This window comes from Ricinus communis, chromosome 5 (genome assembly GCF_019578655.1).
Source record: "Ricinus communis isolate WT05 ecotype wild-type chromosome 5, ASM1957865v1, whole genome shotgun sequence".
Taxonomy (NCBI): domain Eukaryota; kingdom Viridiplantae; phylum Streptophyta; class Magnoliopsida; order Malpighiales; family Euphorbiaceae; genus Ricinus; species Ricinus communis.
The window spans coordinates 4026321-4038182 of NC_063260.1; the positions used below are offsets into that span (position 1 = coordinate 4026321).

The following is an 11862-nucleotide window of genomic DNA, read 5'->3' on the forward strand; positions in this document are numbered from 1 at the left end:
TGAGCCAAATTTCAAACATGTTTGCGAGCTCGAGCTCACGAGCCTGTTTACGAATCTGTAAGTGAACCGAGCTCAAGCTCGAGCTCACAGGCCTGTTTGCGAGCCAATAAACGAACACGTTTGAGATCTAACAAACCAAACTCTGTTAAGCTTGAGCTTGGCTCGATAAAATTATCAAGCTCGAAATTGAGCTTGAGCTCTGCTCTTTTAAATTAATGAACGAACTCGAACGAACTTTTTATCGATGAGCTTATTTACAACCTTATCTATATATATATTAGTACAATAATATAAAATTATCTTAAAATATTACAAAATAATATTAAATATAAAAAAAAATTTAAAATTGTATCTATAAACTTGATTTTTTTAATAATTAAAATACTAATAAAGGCCGTGCAACGCACGAGTAAACAACTAATATATATTAATTTTTGAAACCTAAAATTTCTTGACACGTGTATTTAACTTTTGACACGTAAAATTTTTATTTTGACATGTGTACTATTTTTGACACATAAAACTTAAAGTTATGTATAATTTTATAATTTTTTTATTAATTTATTGATTAATACATTACATTTCTAATTAAACACATATTCTAATTCTAAAAAATAATATATTAATTATATTTTAATATTATATTAACTAATAAATAATTTTTAATCAAATAATGATACTAATTCTATACTAAAAAAATAGTATATTAATTATATTTTAATATTATATTAACTAATAAATTAATCTTTTAATTAGATAATAATTTTAATTCTAAAAAATAACATCTTAAATTAATTAGTACGTACAACCACCAGAAATTGATATACACAACATGACATAAAAGAGAATGAAACGGAACCACAAGCAATACACCAATACATATCTATCTTCATCTAATTTACACTGATGTAATCTTTCTGCATCAAGCCTCATGCCATCCATCTTCATCTGATTTACAGTAAAGCAGTTTTGATGACTTTACTGAATGCAGCTTTGCACCTTTTAGCATTGAACTAGACAAATTTACTGATTCAGTACTCTTGACTAATTTCTGTAGCATTCATATGTATACAAACTGATTCAAGGACCTTACTTCAAGATTCTAGCAAAATTTACTTCCGAAAAGCACATCTTCATCCCAAATTTCCTGGCAATTGGTCTGTTCTAGCTAGCTCCAAAGGTTTTCCCCAGTCTTGAAGTAGCAGACTCAGAGCTAGTGGCAGTCATCAAGTTTCCACTATCGGACATGTAGAAATAGTTGTAGTTAATTCTAGTAACCAGATCAGCCAAGTGAGGGAAGTGCCCCACATTGAGTTTAAAAGACAAGATCTGCATAGCCAGGAAAAGTAACATGAGTGAATACACAGCTATAGTGTTCTCACAAAGCCAACAGAGATGCACAAGAAGAAGAGTACTCTGAGTAGAAAACTGATGCAATCATCGAACCGTTTCTCGATCCTATCGACTTCCATTTCACATCTGGCCTTCATTGCAGAAGTTGCTCCACCACTACTTAATGTCTGCTGTATGGAGTAGAAGTCAAGAGCTAATCCAAGAATGCTATTGATTCGACTTGCAATCAAGGCCCACTGATTTCAATCAAAAACATTAAATAATACTTCTTCCAAATGATAGTGTGCTGAAAAGAAAATTTCAAGAACTTGAGAAGACTGAAAACTCAAATAATTAGAGGCAGAACTACCAGCTTATCTGGAACCACAAAGCACTGCCGCTGAATAGACAATAAGTAGGCCTCATGTACTTCAATGACTTCATCCAGAGATCCAGCTGTTGCCATACCTTCACATAGTTCATGCCATGCGCTATGATACACCTGCTTAGAAACCCTAATTAGAAAAACTTGAAGGCTGATAACATTAAGTTAACCACATGATAAACAGCTTTCCCAGTGCTTAATTTAATCAAATAAATAATGTTCTGAAATTCATTTGTCTTTACATTTCACCATTAGACCATATATGAGTACAAAGAGTTAGGCAAAAGCCCTCTGAAGATCTTAAATAGACAGGAAACATATGGAAGGATGAGTATCAGCTAAACCTGAACTTAAGATATAATGCTTCTGCATTTTTTTGCATCCCCCCTATGTCCATGTGTTTTGTTGATTAAATTAGGTGGTAGAAGCGAAAATCTGGAATCAGTCTCATTTACATCATAGTGAAAAGGCCAAAGGTTTAAGTTGCACGAATGAAACTTTCTACTGCACAGTTCTTAACAGGTTGTGCAGTCTGAACCAGAATATAACAATAAATGCATAGAGCAAAAGGCAATCAACTGGACCATATATATGTATTTGTGTAATTATAACCATTACGAACACAACATAATAGAGACAGCAAGGCAGTTTTTATTCAAAAAAACAAACTGGAGTCCATGCCTGTAACACAAGACCTTGGTTAAAGCAGGCCCCCAGAACCACCTAAAGACATGCAGAAAATTCTGAATATATAAGGGCCAGCGATACGTTGTGGCCCCTTAAAAGTAAATTCTGAATAAGGTGACTATGGAAGCTTTCGTACTCATTATCCATTTGTTTGGCATGGCTGCCATTAGGCTTTAAACCTAAAGATCTTGCAAGTTCAAGATTTTTCCCACCAGCCATTGGTAATCATGCTGAAATTTCAAAAGAAAAGAAAAAAGAAAACTCAGTTCTGGTCCTAAATTTGACAGTTAACAATGTCTGCCTTAACATCAATTTTGTGCCAACACTATGTCCATGCCATTGACAATAGTGACAAGGATGTCCACCAAAGTAGTTTCACATTGTCCTTGAGAAAATTCTTACCCTATCCATTACATACTGGTGGAAGGCATCCACAAAGTGAAGTAGTTTCTGCTCTACTAACCAGTGACGCTTATGGATATTTGCCATTAAGCCCCTACCCTGGAAGAGATGATAACAGATGATCAAATTGTAATTTAGAGAACAAATTGTAATGAGTGGCCTCTAAAATAACATATTTCCTTTCTTTTTTTTCCCTTTGAAGCAACTTATGTAGCAGGAGGTTGTGTGCTTCACTAAATCAAATAAATGGCTGAATTTAGATAGCATCTCAAGGAAGAATTAGCGAACATAAAACAGAAAGAACCTTCCACATCCACCTCCGGACTTTGTCCAATACAAATTTGGCTCGCTTGACCTTTAACAAAAACCTCATCACCTACAACAGGCATAGAGCACTTAAAAGGATAAGAAAACTGAGAACCTTCAATAAAAGCCACATTAAGAGAAATACCTGGTTATACTTGTTAATTGCCTCTGCATTAAAAATAAGTTCAAGCGGCCAGGAAACCTGTAACAAAGTTGAAGTGATTTTAAAAGTGAAGATATGAGTTATAAAAAAAAATTCAAGCATCCTTGATTCTGTAACAGACCTTGTATGTGAATTTCAGAGAATCAAGACCATCTATTCCAAAGCTATGTGAACGACTCTGACGAGGTGTCGAGGTAAGGGTTGGTGTACTAGGTAGCTCATCGCCATCAAAACCCTGACTTTTGGTGATGGACACAAATAATGAATCTGGAGCACTTAGCAGCATGCTATCAGCAGAGTTCCTGATGGATTCCTGTTGTACCAAATGACATCATATCATGATTTTTGTTACGAACGAGAATTTACTACAATACATACATGTCATTTATGTAAAATCATAAATGCTAACACATAGTTTTATGAATTCAGCACGGCAGTCAAAACCCTCCTCCAGAAAACACAATAATAAACTTTAAGTGTAGAACAACCATAGGGAGTAAAATTGGAAATAGGAATCAATTTAGACACATGAAAGGGAAAATAACTTATATTCTTTCAGCAACTACCTGCAGTATCAAATTTAGCTCAAAATCATCATCCCAAGTTTCTCCCTTGTCCAGTTTCCCAAATATCACAGTCAAAAAGTGCTGCAGTAGATCACCTGAAGATAGCATGCAATCAACATACAATTCAGATATCTTTTAATATTGAACAGCATAAACCAGAGATCAGGTATTGAATACAAGAACAAACCTGAACCTAACAAGTAAATGGCACGCAAAACTGCAAGCTCGTCCATCAATCTCCAATCTCTCATCAACTTTGACAATATAAGATGGCCAATATAATCCACCTGTAATGTGAAATAAGTGAAGAATCCGGACATGCAGACAGCATACTTAAGGAAAAGGAAAGAAAGAAGAGTTAATCCAATAAATTGAAGCAATTTACCTGCTTCTTAATGTAGACAGTTAGGCATTCCTGCATAATTACCAGTGGAAGTGGCATTGCTCTTGGTTCAATACTCAGAATCCAGCTAAGAACACTTGATGCAAGTGTGCTATTCTTCTGGACAGGCAACAGCTCTGACATAGAGACATCATCCTGCTTCCAAATTGCAAGCAGTATTCAGAAGCACTAATCAGAATCATAAGAGCTAGAAGTTTATCAATCCAGAAATACCTGAAAAGGAGGAAGAAGAGTAGGAAAAGGAAATAAAGCTTCTAAGAGCTTTGTGCTATCCTGTAAACAAAGGTATTCAGATTTACCAAACTGAAAACCAAAAGTATAATCTGTTCCGTTGACTGCAGAAGACACCTCACTCTCACAACCAAATACAGTCTCTCGTAAGACCTCATCATTTAGAGGGGGTAGATGAAAATGTTTAGATAAGTTCAAAATTTTCCAGGAACCTTTATGCTCATCAAGTAAAGTTTGGCAGACAGTAATAACTGGATTTTCTGGACAGAACGATCTTTGAAGGGGAAATTCATCCATTACACGTCCACTTATGAGCTCTTCTTCTGTGTCAGGAAAGACCATCCCATCCATACTTGTAGATTTTACATCAAGCACCTTTTCATGTGACAATGTATTGTCCAGGACCTTATCACTAATATTCAACGAGCATGTAAAAGCTGGACAGCTTTCAGCATTTCCTTTCCCCATCTTTTTCCTGATAATGTCAGACACCAAAGAATGTACAATCTCAGACTTACATGGATCATCTTTTAAGAGGTTTCTAGATATGTGATCACCTTGGCCAATGAGACCAGCTACTGATACACAGAAAATCTCAGATAAGGTTAACCCTGATATTCTCAGTTGCTGGCTGCTTGAATTGTTATCATTCTGTGAACCTCCAAAACCATCAACGTCACTGTCAATATTTTTCCCAGATATTAGTGAGACAGGAACATGGCGGATTAGCTGCAATGATTTTCCAGCAGAGACAATGGACTTTGCGATGTTCTGAATAAACGAAGGGCATAGTTGAAGCCCCTTATTATTCTGATACTTTCCCTTCACATCAAACTTCTGAATTTGCACTTGTCGCAGTTGATAACTCTTCTCCCAGAACTCACATTCATCAACTGAGATTCCTCTGTCAGCATAAAAGTACATCTACAGAGAGAAGAAAGATGAACAGCTCAGTGTCACTTCTTATAGATTGCTTGACTTTCTTATTAATTTAAGCCACAATCAACTGAGGAAGATATACATCATAATTATCCATCAGAATAAATGTGCTGCCCCAAAGATGTCAGAAATGTCAAGAATTTTCTAATCAGATTGAAAGTAAGGAATTTACTAAAGACCAAACAAGGCTAAATGTTAGGACAACGAGTTGGTGTGGAAAACCTTAATCTTCATTGCTGACAATTCTCTGGAAAGAAATGCTTCATTTTAAAAATATTAGAACTCTTGAGCATGGGACAGGGATACTAACTAGAATAAACCATTTAAGACTTTGTAACTTAAAAAGAAAAAAAGAGGTTACTCTTTAGATTACCTCCTCAAAAGGATCATCAAGTGTTCCTTTGAAAAGCCAGGAATCTAGACCCTCAATGTATGGTAATAAACTTCCAACAAGAATATGAAGTATCATCAGATATGCTTCCTCCTGAAATTAGCACAAGTATAAACCAGAAAAGCTTGCAAGAATAAGTGAAGCAAGATCGATGTCAAGGAGATAATCACAACCTCACCACCTTGCACAAGACACACTTCATCCAGTTTCTTGTAAAGATAATCCAGGATATGAACAGACACTTCAGAAGCTGAAATAGAGGAACTAAGCTGAAAATACACTTGAGGAATGGATCCTTGCACTATTTGCAATAAACATTCAGCACCTGAACAAAGACTAATATCATAAACTTCATCAGAAAAATTTCAAGAAAAGGAAAAGGCATTTTAACAATCCAAACTACAAATAAAACATAATAAAATTGTAGACAGAAGGATGGAAATGACGTAAGTATACAGATGGGTATGTCAAGCAAAAAGGTTAAACAACAAGATACAAGGTTCAATATAACCAAACTATTGCAAACAAACTTAAAATTGAAGAACTCCAAAAGTGAAACAGAAAAACCTTGATAAGGAACTTGACAATCCCAATAGGGTAGGAGTAATTCCAACATTGGAGCGACACATCTTTATTTCTTCCTTCAAAGCAATATCTCTCAACCTCTAAAAGAAAACATATCAAACAATTAAAAAAAATACGACCCAAAACAAATCAAACCGAATTAAACACAACACTAGAATCATCATACAATGAAATATTTGCGCAACACACATACCTTAACCCATTGAGAAACAGAAGAAGCAAAAGCTCTCAAAGTAGGCATGTTAGTCTCCATATTCAATCTATTAACATAAACTTGAACAAGTTGCAAACAAGTAGCAGAATATATAAACTGGGAAAGGATGCTGTTAAGACTAGTATAAGAAAGGTGAGTGACAAAGATCCCATTTTTAACAACACAAAAACTCTGCCCAATTTTGTCCCAATAAAAAAGTGAACTTGACAGACCTTGCATCATTCTAAGAACACATTGTACAACCTTCAATTCATTTGTTTTGGTTGAGGATATAATTGGGGTTGCATAATGTATTCCATTGCCAAGAATTAGAGAACTGGGTGTTTGTGCAGACATGACTGTGTAAAAGAAGATTGGAAAAGGAGAAAATTGATCAAATTTGAAAACTTTATATAGTTATAGAAGAAATGTAAAGAATTTTTTCCCAATAGTGAAGAGATTCACATTTGATTCATTAAAATCTTACCTTTCTACTTGATTTCAATTGGGTTTAATTTGTTCTTTTGAATTTGAGTAAAGGCACTTCGGCGGGTTCGCCTCTGGGCCTCTTGTAATACTTAGGTTGGATAGTCCAAATGAATCGGCCCATGTAGTATTCTACCCTATCCTACGTATGGGGCATTATCTCCCGGTGCCCGGGATTATAATACTATAATGTATTTTCTAATGCTGTGTTTTTCTACAATAATTTATATTCATTAAATCTGATTAACTATTTATTATTTTGCTAATTTTATGTTGTTGAAAAAATATTTATACCATAATATAAATATTTATAGTATATCTATAATTTTAACTTGATTTTTTTAGTTATTATAAAAATAATTTACATTAAATATATTGTTATATATATCCATTTGAATCAATTAATGAATATGATTTTTATTAATGATGAATATTTATTAATAAAATAATAAATAATATGCCTATAAATGACGAATACTTATATTTATCACAAAAATATTTCAGCATCCATTATAAAAACAATAAATCTAAATTTCATAAAGAATAAACATTATTTTCATAATTGAAATAAACACATAGATACAGGATATCATTTCACTCGAGAGTGCATTGCTAAAAAAAAAAATTAAATTAGAGCATGTGAGAATAGATGATCAAATTACTGATATTTTTACAAAGTCACTCGAGTATGATAATTTGTGTAAGACTAAAATTTTACAATTTTTTTTCTAGTGGAGTTTTACAATTTTAGTTAAAGAGCTGTGGCAATTTAGGATTTTAGTTAAAATAACCTTCAATTGTTATTTTTAAAATAATTTTTTTATCTATTTCATGCGTGAATGTCACGCTCTTTCAACTATTTAAATAAAGAGTTAAATAATCTTAAATTGGCAAGTATTGGGCTAAAATTATCACAAAAAGTCAAAAGAATTTATTTGGTCCTGCACTAAAAGTTAAGTGGCCAAATTGAATGTTGTTGGTTGTTTGTTTTGGTAAATTCACGTGTTTTATTTTGAAAGTGCAAACCACAAGCTATATTTTTTGTTCTCTTAAAACATAGAGCTAAACGAGCCTAGTTAACAAATTAAATGCTAAAATGGCTATAAAAAAGGTCAAAAGGGTTAATGTGAGTTTGGCAATAAATCCAAATGCTAAGTTAAGTCTTATACTAAAAGGATTATAAGAAAATTGTATTGGTTTAATGGGTCAATGTCAATTACTCGATCTGTTGGCCCATCGACCGGCACTAGGGAATGGGTAGGCGTAAGGCCACCGAATCTCATAGTAAACTTGACACTCACTGACTCAAACAAATTTCATCTCAAACTTTACTATTAATAATGCCACAATTTATAGTAACATTAAATTTTATACAACTAATTCGGTCTACCAGAAGAATTTGGTGAGACCCGAAACTCATAAAATTTACAACTGATACATCTACTATTACTACTACGGAGAATCTAAGATTTTACAAATTAACATACCAAATCGAATACATCACCCGATGATGAAGGAGTCGGATTACTGATTAAAAGTCGCGGGAAGACTAACAGTCACGAATCTGAAAAAAAAAATTAAATTGAGACTGTCAGTCTTGAGAGTGAGTTAAAATCAATAATCTTATGACTATTGCAGTCTTTACAAAGAAATAATAATTATTACAATCAGTGTAACAAACTATGTACATCAAATACGAATCATATTATCATCATACCATAATTTTAATAATAAAATAGATTTTATATTTGCAGGACGAGTGGCTCAGTAGAACCCTAACCCCAATTACTAGTAGTCTTTCGGCTCTCTTAATCCAACAGGTCTGGCGCCCAAAGAGCAAGCTTGATCAGGGTCCTCACCTCCAGCTTGAACACTTGAATTCCAACTAAGCCGGCGCCCAGAGAGCAAGCTCGATCAGGGACCTTATCTCCAGCAAATCAACTGAACTCAGCCTAGAGAGCAATGCTCGATCAGGGCAAACAAATATATAATAACCTTGTTAACTGTCTTTGATCATTACTGGTGCGCACGCGATCTTGATGAAACCCACCAGGTGGCATTTTCTACTAAAGTCTCATCCCAAATCACATTCAACAAATATAATAATAATCATGGTCTAGCAAAATTATTAAACACATATCGAAATAAAGAATCAAAATTTCGAGGAAACATCATGGAAAAATAATAATAACAATTGTGTGAATATAACATTAACTATCAAAATAGCGATATGACATTACTAGTAACAATATTAAAATAAATCTCAGTAAATAATAATTAAATGAAATTATTTATATTATGATACTAATAACCATATTAAATATGAATTTTAAGATAGCATATCAAATTAGGTTTGACAATAGTGTAGAGATTATGTGACTTTAACTCACAGATCTAACGCGTTTTGCAGTCCGCTCCTATGCCTCGGGTGGAGCTGGCGGGAAGGCTGAATTATCTAGTAACAAAAGATATACAATTAATAGACATTCGTAGATTATTCCTAAACTTAGACCCCATAGTAGACTGCCTAAAATTAAATTAGATTTGAGGAATCTGCCGGAAATTCGGTAGAACCTCTTCTAATTTACGGACATTTAACCCCCGTAAAATGGGTCCAGGACCTGCCAGAAAAACACTATAAATATCCAACAATCCAGACAACGGGAGTCGGGTCCCCGGACTTCACTATTTTTCCGACTTCGCTACACAACACAAAACACAAGAGCAGGCAAACCGACAAACAATTATTTTTTACTCACAAATATCATCTAATACTCAACACAAATCAATAAGCATAAAACACATTAAAGAATTTCAAAATTAACGGGCCAGAGAAAATTACCGAGACGCTTGATCGCTCGGTCGACTCTCCTCCAGCCGCCGGAGTCCGATCGACGATCCGAATACACCATCGGACTCGAAACAAAGCGCTGATGACGATCCCCACTTCCGATTTTCCGATCTAACCCCCGATCATCCGAAGAGATTTGAGGACGATCTCGGCCGTTGATTTACAAACAAAACCCGATCGCTACGAAACCGGTGCCATTGTAAAGCTTGAGCTGAGGAGAGTCGGGATACGTCCTCCGATCGTCCATCCTCCGCTGGAGCTCGCTGGAAAAGCTAAAAAACGTGGCTGCCACCTACTTCGCCAGAACTCCCTCCTTCGGCCACCAAAACCGACGCCACCACCGCCAAAAGGAAGCTCTCTCCGAGGGGAGCCGATCGCCACCGAGATTGGCCAGCTCGCTGAAAGCTGCCTCCTTCGCTGCGCTTCCGAGCGCCATGGCTCAGCCGCCCCCCGCCCCGAACTCTTCTTCTTCCTCTTCCCGCTTCTTCTTTCTCTCTCCCCGATCTTCTCTCTTCCTTTTCTTTTTTCTAATATCGACATTAGGCCCCTGAACTTTTTCTTATTATAATTTGGTCCCTCAACTTTTTTAATTACTTACAATTTCATCCTGCAGAATTTCAATTTAACCCCTAAACTTTTTTTTAGCCTTTCAATTAAGCCCCTAGCTATTTAATCTGGCCAAATTAGAATTATTGAAAAATACATAATTATAAAAATACCCTTGCCGACACATTTATTTACAAAAATACCAAACATACAAATTTTCATTAAAACCTCATATTAATGAAATTATACTTTTAATCCTTATTCCAAAATAATTCTCCAATTAAGTCCTACATACAATTAAATTAAATAATCAATTTACTAATTACTTTTCAAGTTATAATTAAATACCACTAGCTAATTAAAATACTAATTTTTCCAAAATTCTTTTATAAAAACACCCTTTACAAAATTCTTCCATAATTCTCCAATATATAATTATATATATATATATATATATATATATATATATATATATATACATACATTTGGAAAAAATTGAATAACCAAAAATATAATTTATTCCTCAAATAATTTACTTGATTAACGTTTAAAATTTTAAACTAATTGGGTATAGAAAAATAACTCTTTTATTCATCTAATACTAAAATTCAAACTTTGCATTTAAATCATTCCAACTAGACCAAATAAGAATAAAATAAAATTAATTTAAATAAAAATTTATTATTAATATAATTATTATTAAATATAAAAATTTCGGGTATTAGAGTCAACTTGGCCCCTAAACGTTCTTCAAGGTCCAAATTCAGTGTTGAGAACTATTTTAATATTATGTTTAGTTAAAATTTATACAATTTATTTATAAATCTAAATTTATGTGTTGTAATTAAAATAAAAATTAATTTAAAATTCTACATAATCAAATTTAAAGAATTAGTATAATTAAACTAAATTTTAATAAAATAAATAAAATTTTCAAATAAATTCTACTATAGTAAGTAAATATATTTTATACCACAATATTTATTTTATTTTATTTTATTTTTGTATCTTTTTTCTCAACAGAAATAGATCCTTAATATAATTCAATCAAACATATTATAAAATCTTTTATTTTTAGGCCAATTCGCCCTTATTTGATAAAAAATGATATCATACTAGAGTGAATATTCACCGGCTTTAAGGCTCATAAAATGAAGAGTTACTGCTACCTTTGGAAAGCCAAGGCTATGATGAGTCATTTGTTATCCTTTTGGATCCTTATAGCCGAGTTAGCCCTTTTGAATAATAGAAGAACAGATCGTGCAAACAAATAGCTCATAGCCAATGGATCGAGATAAAGAGATGAAGAATTTAGAAAGCCATGAGAAGATAGAGGAATATTATGTTGATAGATGAAAGGAAAACTTGCTTTTTCATTACTTCTCGACTCCTCTTT

The 11862-nt window shown here is 33.6% G+C and overlaps 1 protein-coding gene across 6 annotated transcripts; it reads right to left on the reverse strand.

Moving 5' to 3' along the window:
- Positions 1 to 763: 763 nt before the first annotated feature.
- LOC8268112 (gamma-tubulin complex component 5) lies at positions 764 to 7145 on the reverse strand. 6 transcript variants are annotated; one of them, XR_001536108.3, is made up of 16 exons: positions 6584 to 7140; positions 6373 to 6470; positions 5979 to 6141; positions 5788 to 5898; positions 4458 to 5399; positions 4227 to 4382; positions 4029 to 4128; positions 3842 to 3936; positions 3397 to 3588; positions 3258 to 3314; positions 3111 to 3182; positions 2807 to 2905; positions 1703 to 1834; positions 1416 to 1589; positions 1094 to 1329; positions 764 to 1013 (listed from the first exon to the last, which is right to left on the reverse strand). XR_001536108.3 is itself a non-coding variant. In XM_015726616.3 (15 exons), exons 1-15 carry the CDS (start codon positions 6938 to 6940, stop codon positions 1165 to 1167), a joined length of 2844 nt encoding a protein of 947 aa, XP_015582102.1. In that variant the 5' UTR covers positions 6941 to 7142; the 3' UTR covers positions 764 to 1164. The 6 variants fall into 6 exon arrangements, 5 of the variants coding, with proteins under 5 accessions (XP_015582102.1, XP_015582100.1, XP_015582101.1 ...); XM_015726616.3 differs by having other exon boundaries at positions 764 to 1329; positions 1416 to 1520; positions 6584 to 7142; XM_015726614.3 differs by having other exon boundaries at positions 764 to 1329.
- Positions 7146 to 11862: the final 4717 nt, after the last annotated feature.

Bases quoted from the DNA above. Each gene is read 5' to 3' on its own strand.
- LOC8268112 (XM_015726614.3), bottom strand. From the start codon at position 6,940: ATGTCTGCACAAACACCCAGTTCTCTAATTCTTGGCAATGGAATACAT. The intron at 1,590-1,702 runs GTAGTTCTGCCT...GATTGAAATCAG, and splicing joins TTGTGGTTCCAGATAAGCTG to TGGGCCTTGATTGCAAGTCG. The intron at 1,330-1,415 runs GTACTCTTCTTC...CTGGCTATGCAG, and splicing joins GCATCAGTTTTCTACTCAGA to ATCTTGTCTTTTAAACTCAA.